Source organism: Loxodonta africana, chromosome 22 (assembly GCF_030014295.1).
Source record: "Loxodonta africana isolate mLoxAfr1 chromosome 22, mLoxAfr1.hap2, whole genome shotgun sequence".
Taxonomy (NCBI): Eukaryota; Metazoa; Chordata; class Mammalia; order Proboscidea; family Elephantidae; genus Loxodonta; species Loxodonta africana.
In genome coordinates this window covers 33,791,230-33,810,759 of record NC_087363.1, presented here as the reverse complement: position 1 = coordinate 33,810,759, position 19,530 = coordinate 33,791,230, and the positions used below count along the sequence as shown (strand labels likewise).

Below are 19,530 nucleotides of genomic sequence, written 5' to 3'. Positions count from 1 at the left end.
CTTCTTCCTCCAGATCTCCTATTAGATGTATGTTGGATCCCCTTAGTTCCTCCTTTTGTCTCCTAACTTCTCTTTTTTTTTTAATTCCTTAGACATTTTAAGCTCCCTTTAAGTTAGATCTTATCAATTTAATTTTAAATTTCAATGATCATATTTATTTCTAGAAGTTGTATTTGCTTCACTTAAAAATGTTCTTATTTTGTTGTGGTTCTTGAACATATACACAGCAAGACATACAACAATTCAACAATTTCTACATGTACAGTTCAGTGACATTGATTCCATTCTTTGAGTTGTGCAACCACTCTTGCTATCCAAATCATTCCACCACCATTAACATAACCTCACTGTCCCCTAAGGTTCCTATCTAATCTCTTAGTTGCTGTTGTCAATTTGATCCCACATAGATAATTCTTAAAAGAGCATAATGTTCAAGGCAGATGTTTTTTATTAGTTATGCTAAACTATTGTTTGGTTTCAAGAAGACTTCAGGGGATATTTTTGGTTTAAGGTTTAAAGATTATCTCAGGGCAATAGTTTCAGGGGTTCATCCAGCCTCCTTGGCTACAGAAAGTCTGGAGTGCACGAAAATTTTAAATCCTGTTTTACATTTTTTTCCATTTCAATCAGGATTCTTCTGTAGAATCTTTGACTAAAATGTTCAGTAATAGTAGCTGGGTACCATTCAGTTCTGGTCTCATAGCAAAGGAGGCAGTTGTTCCTGGAGGCAATTAGCCACACATTCCATATCCTCCTCCTATTCCTTACTCTCCTTTTTCCTCTGTTGTTGCAGGAGGATAGAGACCAATTGTTGTGCCTTGGATGGCTGCTTGCAAGATTTTAAGACCCCAGGAGCTACACAACAAACTAGGAGGTAGAACAGAAGCACTTAACATGTTATTAGGCCAATTAACTGGGATGTCCCATGAAACCATGACCCTAAACCTCCAAACAAAGTAACCAAATCCCATGAGGTGTTTGGTTGTACATATTTGCTCCATTTTTAAATCCACATGATTTGGTTTGTTTGCTTTCATATTTCCCTGTTTTTGCTCATGCTTTCTACTTATTTTATATCATTAATAATTTTAAACATATTTTATTTGTACTTCAGACTAATTGCTATTTCAGTTTTTGTAAAATAATTTCATCCAGGTTCAGGGGAAAAAAAAATAAAAAAACCAGTGTTGATTTCAACCCATGGTGTTGAAAAAGCTGGATATCCATGTGTAAAAAATATAAACCTCATTCTTTACCTCACACCATACACAAAAAGTGAACACAAATGAGTCACTGACCTAAAAGTAAAAGCTAAAATTATAAAACTTCTAGAAGAAGAAGAAAAAAAAAAACTCTTCATGGCTTTGGGGTAGGCAAAGATTTCTTAGCTGGAATATAAAAATCATAAGTCATAAAAGAAAAAAAATCCATAAATTTTTACTTAGTGGACACCTCTATGTGCCACCAAGGTCCTTCTTCAGAAAAAAAGGATTTATGACCCCAGCTGCTTGAACTGCCACCGGAAGACAACCTTCAGTTTTCACAGTCAGCTATGGGTCCCTAGGACTGTGGTCTGACCTGCTGGTTTGGGGTTGGCCAGCCCCTGCAGCCACGTCGGTTGGGAGAAGCCTATGCCTGACCCACGGATTTGGGATTTGCCAGCCTCCACAACCGAGCGAGCCATTTCCTTGATATGGTTCATTCTGTGAGACATTGCAGCAAATGATGAAACCCAAAGACAGGAGCGAGAGCACTGAGGGGAGGAGAAGTAGCTGATGTTAGAGTTGATGAAGTGGTACAGCAATTTGGAAAAGTTGGACGTTTGGGACATCTTTAACTTTTGCCTCATAGGAACCAGCTTTGTGCTGATCCTTACAAAAGAAATTATTCATTTACAGCTTTATTCATGATATCCAAAAATTGAAAACAACCCAAATACCTAGCCATAAGTGTATGGATAAACATACTGTGGCATATTCATACAATGGAATACTACTCAGCAATAAAAAGGAATTAATTATGCATACATCCTGCAACATAGAAATCTCTCAACAACATTTGCTTGGTAAAAAGTAACCAGACATAAAAGAGTACATACTGTGTGATTCCATTTATATGAAACTGTAGAACAGACAACTTAATCTATACTGATAGAAAGCAGATCAGCTATTGCCTGGGGCAGGATATAGGGGTGGGAGATTGACTACAAAAAGGTACGACAGAACTTTCAAAGGTGATGGAAATGTGCTGTATCTTATTGTGGTGGTTATACAAGTGTATACTTTTCTCAAAACTCTTCAAACTCATACTTAATATGGGTGGATTTTAATTGTATGTAAATTCAATTGATTTACAAATAAAGTTGATTTTTTTTAAAGAGAAAAAACAAAAATAATATTGAAAGTCTAAGTGGAATTGCATTATTTATACATTAATTCAGAAGATTTTTTAAACAATACTGCAGAAACCCTGGCAGTGTAGTGGTTAAGACCTATGGCTGCTAACCAAAAGGTCAGCAGTTTGAATCCGCCGGGCGCTCCTTGGAAACCTTATGAAGCAGTTCTACTCTGTCCTATAGGGTCACCATGAGTCAGAATCAACTTGAGGGCAACAGTTTTTTTTACGGGCTCTGCATCTGTCCTGGTATGTCTCTAGGGTCTCTTCCTCCAATGTTGGATTCATACCCCTAGTTTTAATTACCAGTGGCACAGGTCTCACACACACATCTCAGCCCTGACTTCTTTCCTGAGTTCCAGACTCTTTTACAAAATTGTCATTTGGCATCCCACGTGGTTGCTCAAAAGCTCCTTCGATCCCACGCATACATAAAAAATATATATATATATTTAGTATTATTTTTTATGTACCAAGCTTAAAATCTTTTCCTCAGAGCAAGTACATCCTCTATCCTGATAAATGGCACTACCATCCCTGAAATCTCCTTCCCCTCAACCAGACGTCCTAACCATCATCAATGTTGGTTCACTTCCCTTTGTAAATTTCCCTCTAGCCGGAACATTTTCCTCCTTTACCACCCGCGGTCCTGGTGGGACTGGACACCATCTCCTACCCCCAGGACTGCAGTGGCTGCATTGCCTCTCCTGATTTAATCTGGTCTCTAGGCAATTTTTCTCCATTTTCCATTTTCTCCAATCAGCCAGGATGATTGTCTTTGAAGCTTTAACCTCATCACGTCCTCTCCTGCCCCTATTTCCATTGCCCTTAGAACACAGACCAGGTTCTGCATGGCCTCGCCACACATCATCTTGCACCACCCCCTCCGCCTGGACCCAGCCGTCTCCTGGTTCCTGGTCCCACCCCTCCCTGGCTCCGCCCCTGGCCCGTCTGTCCAATAACCTACAGACCTCAGCGCATGCGCTTCCCGCGCCCTGCCCTCCCACCCAATCCGGTTCACGTCTACCAATGCTTCACATCTCAGCGTGAATACCTCTGCGTTGGGATGCCTTAAGGAACCCTGGTGGCGCAGTGGTTAAGCTCGCAGCTACTGATCAAAAGGTTGGTGGTTTGAACCCATCAGCCGCTGCATGGGAGAGAGACATGGCAGTCTGCTTCCGTAATAAAGATTTACAGGCTTTGAAACCCTAGGGGCAGTTCTACTCTGTCCTATAGGGTCGTTAATGAGTCAAAATCCACTGGACAGCAATGGGATGTTTGGTAGGACGTCTCCCGTGCTCCCTCAAACGTTAATCAAATCCTCCTATAAGCCTCTCTCCTAGCACCATGCCTCTCACTGACCCTTAAAACAACTGTAATTATGCATTGTTTTCTGTAATGATTAGGTTAATCAATCAAGCAGGCATTATACATCTATGAGGGGTTTCATCATGGCAGCGCCAGATTTAACCCGCAAAACCCTGCAGCCCAATAAACTCCTTCCAAGCCAAGCCCGTCTCACCCGCCCTGGTCCCACCCCACCCTGGCTCCGCCCCTGGCCCGTCTGTCCAATAACCTACAGAGGTGGCAGTGACGGCCTTATATAAGGGGACTGGGCTGGGTCAAGAGCAGTTGGCTTTCTGAAGAGCTCCTCAGCGGACCTGTCTTGTTTGACGCCTTCTCCTGCTGCCTAGAGTAAGGGTCTTTTGGGATACCTCGACGCCACAACCCTTCAAGCCTTCCCGGAAGAAACTCTTGGAAGAAGCTCCTTTCAGATTTCTACAACCGGCTGCACGCAACCAAACTGCGGGAAGATCAGGTGTGTGTCTGGGGGTCTGGGGCATTGTCCAGGTGGGGACAAATCTTTGGTGCCCTAGAAGGGCCCTGGGACAACTTCCTGAATCACCTCTGTCTTCCCAACTTTGTGCTCCAGTTTACCTTTGCTCCCCTTCCCCATCTTCTTCACCTCGTCACTCTAAACCAAAACCAAACCCGTTGCTATCAAGTCGATTCAGACTCGTAGCTACCCTATAGGACAGAGTAGAGCTGCCCCGTAGAGTTTCTAAGGAGTGGCTGGTGGATTCGACCTGCCTACCTTTTGGTTAGCAGCGGTAGCTCTTAAGCAGTATGCCACCAGGGGGATAGTTCCCCCACTCCGTCAAAGTTAATCTCATCTCTCCCACCTTTGCCTGTATGATTTGGGGCAAATAAATCAATTCATCTCCAGGCCAATCCCTAATGGCTCATGTAGTAAACAAGTCTCGCCCCACCCAGACTCCCTCCCTTCACGATGCCCCCTTAGCTGCCAGCCTAGCATGCCCCTTGCCTGAGCAGCCGTGTTCTGAAGGCACGTGCAGCTGGCAGCGGTGCCAACTGAGCGTGGCATGTAGGGGTGTTGGACCGCTGCTCTGGCACTTGGAAAATGAGGTGTGGCTTGAGCCCAGACTAACACCTTTTCCTCTCCCCTGCAGATTGCTCATGGAGGAACAAAGGCCTCCAAAGCGACGCCGCTTAATGGTCCCCAATCAAGGTACTGTCAAATGTAACTTTTTAAAAAATTCTTTGCCCCGTGTTTACTTTCGGTATTTACTTATACAACTTTAGAGATCCATAAAAGGCATATTATGAAAACCATCATCCCTGCTCCTTCTTAGTTTCCCAAACTAAATACTTTGATCCTTTTAAACAGCTTAACATTAATTCCTTTTCTTTACATAACATGCTTACTACTAGTTTGTTTTTTTTTTTTTCCTCTTCAGACTTTATTGTCTTCCCTCTGTGGTAGAGGAGGGAGCTCTAGTTCACACATGCTGAACATTCATGACTAGCATCCCAGCTTCCATCACCACCCACCCCACTCACCTCATACACCCAACCACTCCACACACCTTCTGCACCTCCCCATCTCCCAATAGAATTCTGCTGCTCATAGTGGAGCCATACAATATACCAGAATTGCTTTCCCTTGCTTGCATAAATTTTTGAATTTTGGGGGTTTAATACTTACCTTGTGTTGTTCTTTGCTTATTTATCACTTATTCATTCTCAAACTCCCAGTTGCTTAAATTCAAATACAATCAGGTATTCTGTTGATTTCATCTTCTTGTAGCATTACTGTCAGACCCTTCTAATCTGCTCCCACTTGGACTGGCTGCTCTAAGCCAGCTTCATTTGAAGCTGTCATCCTGGGACCTGCCTTCACCATCATCTGGGGAATTCTTTTCACCCTTCTTTTGAATTTTATTCCCTGTTCCCTGGTTTGCTGTCTTTTTCTTTCTGGGTTTATTCTTTCTCTTTGGTGGAGCAAGCCTTCTAGTAGCCTCCTAAGAAAATATGCCTAAAATGTCTTCATTCTACCCTCCCTGATTCCTAAGTGATAGTTTGGTTGGGTATTGAATTTTAGATGGAAATCCTTTCCATTAGAATTTTTCTGAAGTCTTTTTTTCTGTTGCCCTCTAGATTCCAATGTTGCTTTAGAGATGTTGCAATTTTGAGACATTCTGATGCCTGACCTTTTCTGTATAATTCATTCTCTTCCTCTCCTCTCTGTTCCTCCCTTCATCCCTCCCTCCCTCTCTCACAGGAGAAGGACCTTCTCCTTCTCCCAGCCCTCTAAAATCTTATGATAATATACCTTGGTGATAATATGCCTTTAATTTTCTTATATTTTACCCTCATTATTTTTCATCATTTTGGATTTTTGCTCTCCTTTCTGAGAGATTTCCTCAACTTTATCTTCCAAAACCTCTATGGATATTTTCACTTCTGCTCTCCAGATTTAATTTCAAAGAGTGCTTTTCTTTTCCCTTGAATATTCCTTTTTAAAGATATCCTGTAATTGATTCCTGAGTACAATTTCATCTCTTATCTCTCTGAGCATATTAATGATAGATTTTTGGAAAGTTTCATCTATGGCACAATTTTTTTTTTCTCCCAAGTTGCCTTTCATGTTTGATTGTCGTGGTTTCTATCTCTCATGTTAGAATCCTATCTCTGATGTTTGGTAACACCTGGCTGACTGCTCAGATTGGAAAAGGGGACCTTGAAAAGTTAAATGGGAGCTCTGAGTCCATGGGTGGGGCATGTCGACTGCAAGGTACACAAAATTTATATGGCTAGTTGGTTAAATTGGGGAACCTCAGAAGCCAATTATTTTTAGGATTTTTCTCTCAGGTTTCCCAGGGAAGAATCTTTAGATGATCTTCAATGCCTACTCTGTCATTACCATTTCAGTACATGTGTGTCTACTTCTGGGCTTTCTGTTCCATTCCACTGCTAAGTCATTCATCTGTGCATGAACACCATGTTGTCAGCGTTACTATAGCTGCACAATACTTCTTGATCTATGTATGATAAACCAAGTTCCCCCATCATGTTCTTTTTCTGGAGGGTATTAAAATTTGATAGCTATTGCCAAATTGTTCTGCAAAACATTTCCCCAAGTGTCTTAAATATTTTAATCTTTGCCAATTTCAGAGGTGCAAAATAACATCCCATCCTTTTCTTTAATCTGAATTTCTTTAATTATATGTGAGGCTTAGCATCTTATATGTATAAGGGCCATTTGCTTTTCTTCTTTTGTGAATTGCCTGTAATTATTTTTTTCTATTGGTTGTTTATCTTTATCTTATTGATTTTTTAGTTTTTCCTTTTTAATAGTTTATTTTATTTTAATAGTTGCACAATTTTCACCCACCTTTTCCGAATTGTTCCTCCTCCATTAACATAAACTCACTGTCCCCTAAGCTTCCTCTTAGATCTTTCGAGTTGTTGTCAGTTTGATCCCATGTAGATAGCTCTTTTAAAAAGTACATTGCTCAGGGCAGCATTCTTTATTAATTAAGCTTAACTATCGTTTGGTTTAAAGAGACTTCATGAGATACCTTTTGGTTTAAGGTTTAAAGATTATCTCAGGGCAATAGTTTCAGAAGTTCGTCTAGCCTCAATGGATCCAAAAACTCTGAATTCCATGGAATTTGAAATTTTGTTCCACATTTTCTCCATTTTGATGAGGATTCTTCTATGGAATCTTGTATCAAAATGATCCGTAATGATAGCCGGACACCATCCAGTTCTTCTGGTTTCATAGCAAAGGGGGTAGTTCATAGAGGATATTAGCCAAGCATTCCATTTTCTCATCCTATTCCTGACTCTCCTTCTGTTGCTCCAGGTGAATAGAGACCAATTGTTGTACCTTGGATGGCCACTTGCTAGCTTTTAAGGCTCCAGGCATTACACAACGAACCAGGAGGTGGAACAGAAGCAATAAACACGATATTAGGTCAATTAAGTAGAATGTCCCATGAAACCATAACCCTAAACCTCCAACCCAATAAACCAGATCCCAGGAGGTGTTTGCTTGTACATAAGCAGCCTCATCAGCTGCTCTACTATTGTTGTTACTGTTATTGTAAAAATATATAGACAGAATTTGTCAGTTCAACTTTTTATAGGTATACAACTTATTGAAATTAATTGGCTGTGCAAACATTACACTTAATAAATGCAAATCATTAAAAAAAAAAGATTTCTTCTTTTTTTCTACAGTAATCCATAAGCAATAACTACCCTTTGCTCCACCTCAGGTTGTCCTTGTTGTTAGGTGCCATTGAGTTGGTTCTGAGTCATAGCGACCTTATCTACAGAAGAATGAAACACTGCCCAGTCCTGCACTATCTTCTCAATCGTTGCTGTGTTTGAGCCCATTGTTATAGTCACTATGTCAATCCATCTTGTTGAGGGTCTTCATCTTTTTTGCTGATCCTCTCTTTTACCAAGAGTCCCTTGTCCAGGGACTGCTCCCTTCTGATAACATGTCCAAAATACATGAGACGAAGTCTTGCCATCCTTGTTTCCAAAGCGCATTCTGGCTGTACTTCTTCCAAGACAGATTTGTTCATTCTTCTGGAAGTCCGTGGTCTATTCAATATTCTTCTTCAACACCACAATTCAAAGGTGTCAACTCTTCTTTGGTCTTCCTTATTAATTGTCCAGCTTTCGCATGCATATGAGGCAATTGAAAACACCATACTTGGGTCAGGCACACCTTAGTCCTCAAGGTGACATCTCTGCTTTTCAACAGTTTAAAGAGGTCTTTTGCAGCAGATTTTGATTTCTTGACTGCTGCTTCCATGGGTGTTGATTATGAATCCAAGTAAAATGAAAGCCTTGACAACTTCAATCTTTTCTCTGTTATGATGTTGCCTATTGGTCCAGTTGTTAGGACTTTTGTTTTCTTTATGTTGAGGTGTAATCCATAGTGAAGGCTATAGTCTTTGATCTTCATCAGTGTTTCCAGTCCTCTTCACTTTCAACAACCAAGATTGTGTCCTCTGCATATCCTGATGCCATGTTCTTCATACAGTCCAGCTTCTTGGATTATTTGCTCAGCATACAGATTGAATAAGTATAGTGAAAGGGATACAACCTTACACATACCTTTCCTGATTTTAAACCACGCAGTATGCTCTTGTTTTGTTCGAAGGACTGCCTCTTGGTCTATCACCCCTGTAACCACTAATAAATTTTGGTCTCTATACATTTGCCTGTTCTTATCTTTTTATATAAGTGAGGGCATGCAATATTTGTCCTTTTGTGATTGACTTATTTCACTCAGCATAATGTCTTCAAACTCCATTCATGTCGTAGCATGTATCAGGATTTCATTTCTTTTTTGGTTGAGTTGTATTCTGTTATATGTATGTACCACATTTTGTTTATCTATTCATTCACTTATGGCATTTAGATTCTTTCCACCTTTTGGCTATTGTGAATAATGCTGCAGTGAACATTGGTGTACATATGTCTATTTGCGTCACTGCTTTCAAATCTCTTGAGTATTCCTAGCGGTGGAATTGCTGAGTCATGTAGTTTGAACCCACCAGCCACTCTGCGGGAGAAAGATGTAGTAGTCTGGTTCTGTAAAGAGGGGCAGTACTAGTCTGTCCTGTAGGGTTACTACGAGTTGAAATCTACTGGATGGCAGTGGGCTGGGATTTTTTTTTTTATGATAGCTCTATTTTTGGGTTTTGAGGAACTGTGACACTGTTCTCCACAATGGCTGTACCATTTTGCATTTCCACCAGCAACAGATAAAAGGTCCAATTTTCCCGCATCCTTACCAACATTTGCTATTTTCCGTTTTTTTAAATCCTAGCCATCCTATTGAGTGAAATGGTATCTCATTGTGGTTTTGATTTGCATCTCTCTGATGTGTAAAGACATTAAGCATCTTTTGTTGGTCATTTGAATATCCTCTTTGGTGAAATGTCTATTCAAGTTCTTTGCCCATTTTTTGATTGAATTATTTCTCTTTTTGTTACTAAGTTGTTGAAGTTTTATATATATTCTTTTCAGATCCATAGTGGATATATGGTTTCTGGAGATATTCTCCAAATAGGTACCTTGCTTTTTTCATTTTTTTTTGTTAAGTCTTTTGATGAACAAAAGGTTTTAATTTTTATGAGGTCCCATTTACTTTGTTGTTTGTGCTTTTGTTATTATATTCGATAATCCATTGTTAAAAGCTAAGCCCAACAGCCTTACCACTGCATTTTCTTCTAAGAATAGTTTAGGTCCTTAATTCACCTTAAATTTGTTTTTGTGCATAGCGTCAGGCATGGATCCTGTTTCATTTTTCTGCATGTGGAAATCCAATTTCCCCAGCACCATTTATTTAAAAAAAAAAAAAAAAAAACTCCTTTCCCCATTTAATGGACTTAGTGCCTTGCCAAAAATCAATGCACCATAATTGCATGAGTTTATTTCTGGATTCTCAATTTTGTTCCATTGGACTATTGTCTATTCTTAGACCATTACCAGGCTGTTTTGATTACTATAGCTGTATAACGTGTGTTGAATTCATGAAGTGTGAGTCCTTCTTTGCTCTTCTCCTTCAAAATTGCTTTGACTGTTTGAGGCCTCTTGCTATTCCATATAAAGTTGAGGATTTGCTTTTCCATTTCTGCAAAGAGGGCTATTGGAATTTTGATTGAGATTGTGTTGAATCTATAGATTGCTTTGGGTAGTATTGATATCTTAACAATATTAAGTCTTCCAATCCATGAACATGGAACATCTTTCCATTTATTTAAGTCTTTGATCTCTTTTAGCAGTGTTTTATAATTTTCATTGTGTAAGTCTCTCATACCCCTGGTTAAATTTATTCCTAGGTATTTTATTCTCTTCGATGTTATTGTAAATGGAATCATTTCACTAATTTCCCCTTCAGCATTCTCATTGTTAGTGTATAGAAACTCCACTGATTTTTTGTTGACCTTGTACCCTGAAACTTTTCTAAATTTCTCTATTAGCTCTAGAAGCTTTCTTGTTAATTCCTTGGGAGCCATGTCATCTGCGAATAGACATAATAGAATCATGTCATCTGCAAATGGAGATAAATTTCCTTCTTCTTTTCCAATTTCCATACCTTTTATTTCTTTTTATTGTCTTATTGTTCTGGGCAGGACTTCTAATATAATACTGAATGCAGTGATAAGAGTGGGCACCCTTGCCTTGTTCCCAATTTCAAGGGGAAAGCACTCACTGTTTCTATATTAAGTATAATATTGGCTGTTGGTTTTTCATATATACCCTTAATCATATTGAGGAACTTTCCTTCCATTCCAATCTTATTGAAGGTTTTCAACAAGAAAGGTGCTGGATTTTATCAAACCCCTTTCCTGCATCCATGGAGATGATCACGATGTTCTTTTCCTTTGTTCAACTGATGTGGCATATTATATTGATTGATTTTATAATGTTAGACCATCCTTGCATTCCTGGAATAAACCCCACTTGGTCATGGTGTATTTTTTTTGGATAGTGCAGTCATGCGCCACTTAATGTCCAATCGGGTAACATCTGAAGGCATATGCATTCTTGGTCCCATAAGGTTTTTTTTTTTTTTTAAAGGGAAAGCAGCTCTCCTTTTGTTTATTATTTCCCCCTAACAGCTTTAAAGACCCCAAACCCCCAGTGTGAATGAGCAGTGGGGCTCCTGGGTGCCTCCTAATCCCTGCAGCACTTTCTCCTCCACCTTCTCCTCCTCCTGGCTTCATTCACCTGCCCATTAGCTGTGCAGCTGTTCACTTCTGGAGCCTGCCGTGGCCCCTCCATTCCTGCCATGGTGGCACTGACATGGCCACCACTGCCAGCTTTGCTCCTGGCACCTGCACACCCACTCCCCCCCGTCCCTGTGGCCACTGCTCTGTGTAACCTGTGAGCTCCTCATCCTACACCTGGATGTGTGCAAAGTCCTAATCTGGCTGCCAGCACAGCCCCTGCCTTGTCCGTAGCTGCACATGCAGCAAAGTCAGCCTCTTATATCTGGTGAATACAGCTCTCTGGCTTTGGTGGACAGGCAGCAGCAGAGACTGCTGGGTCTGGGCTACTCCTGCTCCACAGGCATGCAGAACAGCAGGCAGGGCTGGGCAGGTAATCTGGGACTGCCTGTATATAATATGGTGTTTGCACAACGTCCAAATCACATAACATCCTATTTCACAGAATGTATTGTGGATATGAAGTAACATATAACTGTATTTTGTTGAGACTTTTTGCACCTATATTCATAAGGGATATTGGCTTGTAGTTTTCTTGTGGTGTGTCTCAGTGTAGATCTTTTTGGGTTTGAAATTCTTTGAGCTTCTTGGATTTGTAGATCCATGTCCTTCATCAGATTCAGGAAATTTTCTGTCATTATTTACTCAACTCTTCTTTCTGTCCCCCTCTCTCTTTCGTATCCTTCTAGAATTCCCATGATGCATATATTATGTCTCTTGATGTTATCCCATAAGTTCATTAAATTGTGCTCATCAGTCTTGAGCCTCGATTCTGGTTGCTCCTCAGGCTTCATAATTTTGATTATCTTGTTTTCCAATTTGCTACTTCTTCCTTCTACCAAACTAAATCAGTTGGTAAATCCTTCCATTGTGTTTCTCATTTCAGTTATTTTTTCTTTCAGTTGCAATATTTCTGTTTGGTTTCTTTTTAGATCGTCTCTTTTTTTAATCTTCATTTTGTTCATGTATTGTTTTCTTTATTTTAGATATTTGTCTATGCTTTCCCTTATTTCTGGGATTATGTTTCATGTTGTATTATATTTTTCCATCCTGTTCATTATTTGGGCTTCCACTGATGCAGTTTCACCCCCTGCATGTTGTTCATTGGAATGGGCCATGATTTCTCTTATCTTATTGTGTCTTGTGATTTTTTGTGGAGGCATTGGAATTTTCAAGGGTATTAGCTTTCTCCCCAGTATTTGGTGTTTTTGCCCACACGACTTTCTGCAAGAGACCCTTAGGTGGACAGAGCCTTTGGTCCTTGCTTACCACTTCCTTTCCCTCTCTGTAATAGCTCCTTCTCTCTTCCTGATTTAATTAGGATTCAAAAGTTACAGATCTTGGTTTTCAACTTTCAATGTCTACTAAATACACCAGAAATCATGCAGTGATCAGTCTGTCCGCCAAAAGGCACTGCCACTCAGGGGAGATATCATGCACTAATCAATCCATCAACAAGGGGGTGCAATCCTCTCTCTGTGGTTATTTCTCCCTCCCCTGCTCTGATTCTGAAGCCATGTTTTCAATTGGAAAGCCCACAGCCAGTGAGCTCCCTGAAAGCCTGGGTGTTGTCTTCAGGTTTTCCTGAGGCTTTCTTTTCTGCTCTGTGGGGGTTACTTCTATCTGAGCTGGCATTCGGGGGAAGCACATGTTGACTTTTCTACATCTCAGGAGTAGGAGAGGCTGACACTCCCCAAACAGACCTCTGAGAGATCTATCTTTTTTTATTTCAGAACCCATGTTCCTGTGGTGTTTGAGGGAGCAAGTTCCATTGAAGTGACTTGCCTCCTAGCTCCACTGCAGGGGACCTTCTGTAGGAGGAGTTTGTATTGATTCATCAGACAAAAGTTACCTGATGGGAAAGGTGCTGGCATGCCTCGTATGGACCCTCAAGGAGGTCTACTTTGTTACTATCAAAGCCCCGTGGGTAGTATGTTCGCAGTGGATGCAGAAGGTACCTGCTTCCTAGTACACAGCAGCCTCAGTCACCAATCCTCAGCACTGACTGTCAGATAGACCCAAGCTGACCCCCAGAGACATCTGTCCTGTTGATTTCGAAGATCTGAGCTATGGGGTGTGCAGGAAAGCAGGCGATTTGCAGCATCCTGGCAACTGACAGTTACCAGATGGGGGGAGTGCTAGCATGCTCCGAATGTACCCTCACTGTGGTCTGCCTTGTTGATTTTAGAACAGAAGCTAGGGGGTTCTATCTCTTTGCACAGGCTGGGAGTGTGGTGGTTAGGGAAGCAGGCTCTTGCTGTGGTTGCTTTCCCAGTTCACAGCAGCCAGTAGCCTGCGTGGCTGGAGGGAAGGTTAGGGACAGTGGGAGAAGCAATTTTCCTTCCATATGTGACTTGTCAGTGATTCTTGCCCATCCGTAGTTCCCCACTGCTGTCCTCTGCTCCCAGATTCAGAGACCCTCCAGGATGAGCACCGCTTTCTTGTTGTGTTTGTATGGGGGGGTCAGAACTATGATATGTTTATGCTACCATCTTCCCAGAATCCTATCTTATTGATTTTTAAGTGCTGTTTGCATTTCTGGGATTTCCCAGAAAATTCAGGGTTTGTTCAGTAAATTAAGGGTTTCTCACTCTCATTCTGTTCTACTGGGGTTGCATCAAACAATTGGAAAGGTCCTTAGGTGTCCATTGTCAGTCCACCCACCTCCCGCTGCTTCTCTGTCTATGCAGGTAACTCTGGGTCCTACCTGCAAGGCCCCTTCCAGTCCACGAGCCCTCATGTAGCTCAGCCATGCCCTTGTTCTGAATGAACTAAAACTGAGTTTGGAGAGCAGTTGTACATGGCTCTGAAGGATTCTATAGTAACTTTCCACTGCTGAATGAAGCACAGGCTTCATATGTTCCGGGTCTTTCAGGACTTTGATTTTTGATGCTGAAAACCCACAAACTCAAACTTTATTTCTCTGTCGTCAGTTTGAAAACTCTCCTTTGAAGCTTCAAATGTGGGCCGTGACCAGTATCCCTTTCTTCCTGTTCCTGCTGTACCCTGGATGCAGAGAAGGGTAGGCACCTCTCTGCTGCCTGGTAATAAAGTGATAATAGGGTCAAAGAAATTGCCAACAAGTCTGCTCACATGTCACAGAACAGACACCACAGAGCCCTGTTTCAAGGCTTAACCCTCACCTCTCAGTGCTGCTCAGATTCTGACTGGTTTATACATTGATACAAGATAATTAATATATGCTTGAACTTCCTAGCCAAGAACTGAGGGCAAATTCACCCATGAGGTGACAATCTGATCTTGTTTTGTTTTGTTTTGGTGGGTGATCATGAAGAAAGAGGAGAGAGTTGGTTAAAAACACGCTCAATTTGTTCCATTGTAGTTGGGCTATTTGAGTTGATACTTATTCCTGAGTTCAGTTTGTCCCTGTTGCCACCCTGCTCCCACTCTCTGGTAAACATCTGCTCTCTGCTTGTTCTCTTTTCACTGTGATCAGTCACTCACTCTCTTTCCCACCACCTTGTCCTCCCACACTTGCTTCCCTGGAAGCTGACCTCTGCCCTCACCATCTCTCAGTAAGAACCTGCCTACAGCCAACTCCAGCGGGCCTGCTGCAGACCTGTCATCCCCTCAGCCAGCCCAGTAGGCTGCTCCTCTCTTCCTGGTCTCTTCACTTTGCATCTGAACAAACCTCCCGGTGTTCCTCTGCATCAGTGGCCCTGGAAGGTGCCCTTTCTCCCAGTGCTATATCAAAGGCCTCTTTTCTTTGCCTCCTCATTCTCTCTGGCTGATCTCATCTACCTCCATGGCTGTGATGATCAACTCGGTGCTGATGACTCCATCCTATCCCAGTCCAGGCCTCCTCTGAGCTCCAGTCTAACATATATTTGATGTTTCTCACACCTCCACCTGGATAATGCACACATACTTCATAGTCATCAGGCTTGATATTTTTTGTCCCCCGAGCCTGCATCTTCTCCCTTGAGCTCTGTCTCAAGAAAATGGTTTCATCACCCTCCCCGTTGGGAAAGGAAAATGGGAGGCAGGATAAGATGTGGTCATGGGGTAGTCCCCTGCAAAGAGAGACAAAGTCAGGAGCCAAACATTGGACATCCCTCCACATGTTCTCTTTCACCGAGTCAACCCCAAGCCACATCCACGCTGCCTCCTGGGTATTTCTGCAATTCCTGCAGCCTTTTCCTTAAGTCAGGCAACCAGGGGATCCCTCCCCCGCAAGACTGCAGCAACATCCTAACACCCCGCTCCTCTAAGCGTGCCCACTTCCTTCCTAGTCTCCACACTTCACTTTCTCCCTTCCTTAAAATCTTCCAATGGCTCTCATTTGATCACTTGGTTTAGCCTAAAAGGACCTTTGTGTGTTTCCCCAACCCTGCAAGAGCCAATCCAGGCTGCTCGCAGTTCTGGAAGCTCTCTCTAACCCAGCTCCACCTTTGCCTTCACCTTGCTAAGTTCCACTCACCCTTGAAAGCCTCCAGCAAGCCTTTCTGACCCCTCAATACGTGTTTACTATGAGCCAGGCTACCCACATGCTTGGCAGAGTACAGGGTCAATGGAAAAGAGGAAGACCCTCAATGAGGTGGATTGACACAGTGGCTGCAACAATGAGCTCAAGCATAACAACGATTGTAAGGATGGCACACGGCCAGGCAGTGTTTCGTTCTGTTGTGTGTAGGGTCACTATGAGTCAGAACTGACTCGACGGCACCTAACAACAACAACAGCAACTCAATCCTTGTAATAGTCCAGGGTTTGGTATGTTATCATACCAATTTATGAAGAAGGAAATTGAGGCCCAGATAAATTAAGCAACCAGGGATCTCAGTGCAGACAGCCTGGATCCAGAGCCCGCCTTCCTTGTGTGCCTCCCCTCCTTATCACCATAAGTTTTTGTTTTGTTCTGTTTTTCTCTCCTACAGAAGATTTAAGCTCAGTGAAGGCAGGGACCATGTCAGTTGTTTTCAGCTTTTATCTTTCTCGTGAATGAATTTTAGGACTCAGTTTACTCATCAGTAAATGGGGCATTGTAATGCCCAACTTGCAAGGTCGGTGGGAGGAGTGAATAAAAGCACTGATGCAAAGTGCAGAGTCCCAGAGAGGTCCTGGGGACAGACAGCTCCTGAGGGATTCCCCTGCTATCCCCACTCTGTTTGCAGGGAGCTCCCCAGGGCCCTCCCGGTGATCTCCTCTTATTCTCTGCTTCCGTTTCTCCGCAGATGGGCGTCCCAGGGCGCGCGAAGACCACGAGGCAGCGGGCCGGGCGGAGCGGGAGCCAGGCACCCGGGCGAAGCCCCTGGCCTTGGTGAAACCCTTCCAACGCGCTCCTCCCGCCCCCACCGTGCCGGAGAGGCCTGCGGAGAGGAGCAGGCGCGGGGGCGGCAGCCGCCCAGAGGGCAGAGGCCGCCCCGAGGGCAGAGGCCGCTCCCAGGGCAGGGACGGCCCCGAGGGCCGGGACCGTCCCGAGGGCCGAGGCCGCTCCCAGGGCCGGGACCGCAGGCGCGCGGGCCGCCGCACCGAGTCGCGCCAGCTCATCGTGAGAGACGTGCGGATCGAAGTGGGCCTCGAGGAAGCGGGCACCCGTGCGGAGCCGGAAACCTGGCCGATAGGGTCAGTCCCTCTTACTGAAGCGGCCACAACGCCAAGAGACACCCGGCAAGGCCACGACCCCCACCCAGTGCAGACTTGGCGCATCTTCCCGGTGCAGCCCTACGCCTCCGCTTATTGGTCTCAACTGGGGTCTCCTGCCTCCGCCGTCTCCTCCTGCATAGGGCTCAGACCTCTGGCTGGCTCGGCTTTGCCGGTCCTGCAGACCTCCTTCTGCACCTACGTGTACGGGGTCCCAGGTTTCCTCGTCTACATCGCACGCTGACCTCTGACACTTTCGCCAGACTCCCGGTTCCCACCTGGGCTTTTGCTAAAGACTCCTTTTCCCCAAGTCCTGAACCCGAATACCCATTCTGCCCCTCTCCCTACCCATACCACAGCATCCACCTGTGCTGTCCTGATGAAACCCTAGCTGGAGGCTCCTGAGAGGCACGCCAAGATAAGATACGTTTGTTGTACAAGATCTGTGAACTCCCTTTTCTTGATGACAAACGGCTGATATGCTCTAGGCAACATTTTGTTAGTAACGTTTTACAGGCCAGAAGCCTGCACCTTGAGAACCAGCTCCAACTGGCCACCCAGGCTTGCACAGAACCTGACCTTGGAACTTCCCTCCTCCCCTGGGGGAGCATAATTATCAGCCCACGGTTGTACCCAGACCCCATTCTGGAGGGAGACGTCCATCTACCAGTACATCTGCCCAAGATGACTGGGCAACTGGACTCCCAAACTTGGACAGGGGAGGGGAATTCCAAAAATGGGTGGACTGAAGGGGACTGAGGTATAACACCGGAAACCAGTCTCCCCATAAAAGATCCCCCAAGGGCCCAGCTCTGGGAGCTCACGTTCTTCTGGTCACTAGACCCTGCGTTGTTCCTCACCTGTGCAGATAATAAACTTGTCACTGTTGCCCTTGCAACTGGTATCTACCTTATTTCAGTCAGCTAATAGGACAGGACGAGAACCCGAGAGGCATTTGGTTACACTGATTGAGCCCCCAAGCCCTTCTCCCACCTCCTTATAGGGTCACCTATCTGCTTGAGGTCCCCTCTTGTCTCCTCTTTTTTGTTTTTTTTCACTATCAGATACAGATACATTTAGTTCCTTGATGCTTGTTAAAAATAAATCAGCAGTCTCCCCTTGTCCCCCTACCATTTTTTCCATTCCTCAGATGTACAGCTACCAAAGATTCAGAAAAAAGGACATGGTGAAGGGGGAAAAAGGAAAAATTACACCCAAGGAAACAGAACTAATAAAGCATTCAGAAAGAGACGTTTTAAAGAGTATAATTAATATCATCAGAGAGAGATGGGATAATGCCATATCCCTGAAGCAATAGCATATGCCCATATAAGGAGCCAAATAGATATTTGCAATGAAAAATAAGATTATTGAAATAACAAAGTTATGTCAATGGTTTCAATTACAGAATGGACAGGACTGAGGAACAACTTAGTAAACTGGATATTTGGGCAGACAGAGCCTCCCAGAACACAGCAAAGGAGAGATGGAAGGTGTGAGGGATCACCACACTGAGCCAGAAGCTGGGATATCTAACACAACAGAACATTTGCATGAGAGCAATATATGAAAAAATAGTGGCTAATAATTTCCAAAAATTGAAGGAAGATATGACTCCTGAGCAGGATAAGAGAATGACACACACTTGGGTGCAGGACAGTACAAAGAAAATTCCAAAAGCTGCCGAAGATGAGACCGACGGGGAGAGCAGAATCAGACTGACATCAGACTTTTCTTGGCAGTAACAATGAATACAAAACAGCAATTGGACAATATGCTCAAAGCTTGAGGGGAAATAACTTTGAATCTAGAATTCTATAACCAGTCACAGAGGTGCTCTTGTGCTCTGGACTGAGTGGTGTGCAGATGTGAGGTCCTGAAATGCCTGCAGCCATTTTACCAGTGGCGAGGGGTGGGTGGTGGCAGCCTGGGAGGCCACATGAAGGGAGGAAGGGCCTAGAGAAACAGGAGAAAAGGAAGCAGTATGCTAGTCAACCTGGACCTCAAGCTGGAGCTACCTCTGAGCTTGATTCCTTTGAGCCGTTTTGTGTTGTTTTTTTTGTTACTTCCAGTGAAAGCACAGATAATGGTTTTCAACCAGGAAAAAAAAAGAACCCTGGGGGAAGGAGTGGGATGTAAGAAGGACTAGTAAGCAAGAAAATTAGTAAACTGTATTATTAAATCTAAACAAGTGTGATTCTGGGAGGAAAATGCATAGTAATTTGGAATTAAAATTCCAAAGGACTTTAACATAAAAACATGGGGGTTGGAGGAGATCAGAAGGAAATAAAAGCTACTGAAGTTCTTATCTAACCCGCTGCCATTGGAAGTTCTTATCTAGTTCCTGGAAATTATACAGGCACTGAATATGAGAAAGCAATGGAAAATGGAACTGCAGACTCCATGAGACATTTTTAAGTTTGTGGACCCACTGGCAACCATTAAATGAAATAGAGTGTGAAGTTTCATA

The 19,530-nt window shown here is 43.3% G+C and overlaps 1 protein-coding gene across 1 annotated transcript; it reads left to right on the top strand.

The window, feature by feature from the left end:
* Positions 1-3,245: 3,245 nt before the first annotated feature.
* Positions 3,246-17,304, top strand: PRR20G (proline rich 20G). Its single transcript, XM_064274252.1, has 3 exons — positions 3,246-3,343; positions 4,866-4,924; positions 16,652-17,304. The coding sequence occupies exons 1-3, from the start codon at positions 3,246-3,248 to the stop codon at positions 17,302-17,304; spliced, it is 810 nt and encodes a 269-aa protein (XP_064130322.1).
* Positions 17,305-19,530: the final 2,226 nt, after the last annotated feature.

Excerpts from the sequence above, each read along its gene's own strand:
- PRR20G (XM_064274252.1), top strand. The coding sequence starts at position 3,246 with ATGGCCTCGCCACACATCATCTTGCACCACCCCCTCCGCCTGGACCCA. Across the intron at positions 3,344-4,865 it reads CCTGGCTCCGCCCCTGGCCC|ATTGCTCATGGAGGAACAAA; the intron begins GTCTGTCCAATA and ends TCTCCCCTGCAG. Across the intron at positions 4,925-16,651 it reads CTTAATGGTCCCCAATCAAG|ATGGGCGTCCCAGGGCGCGC; the intron begins GTACTGTCAAAT and ends GTTTCTCCGCAG.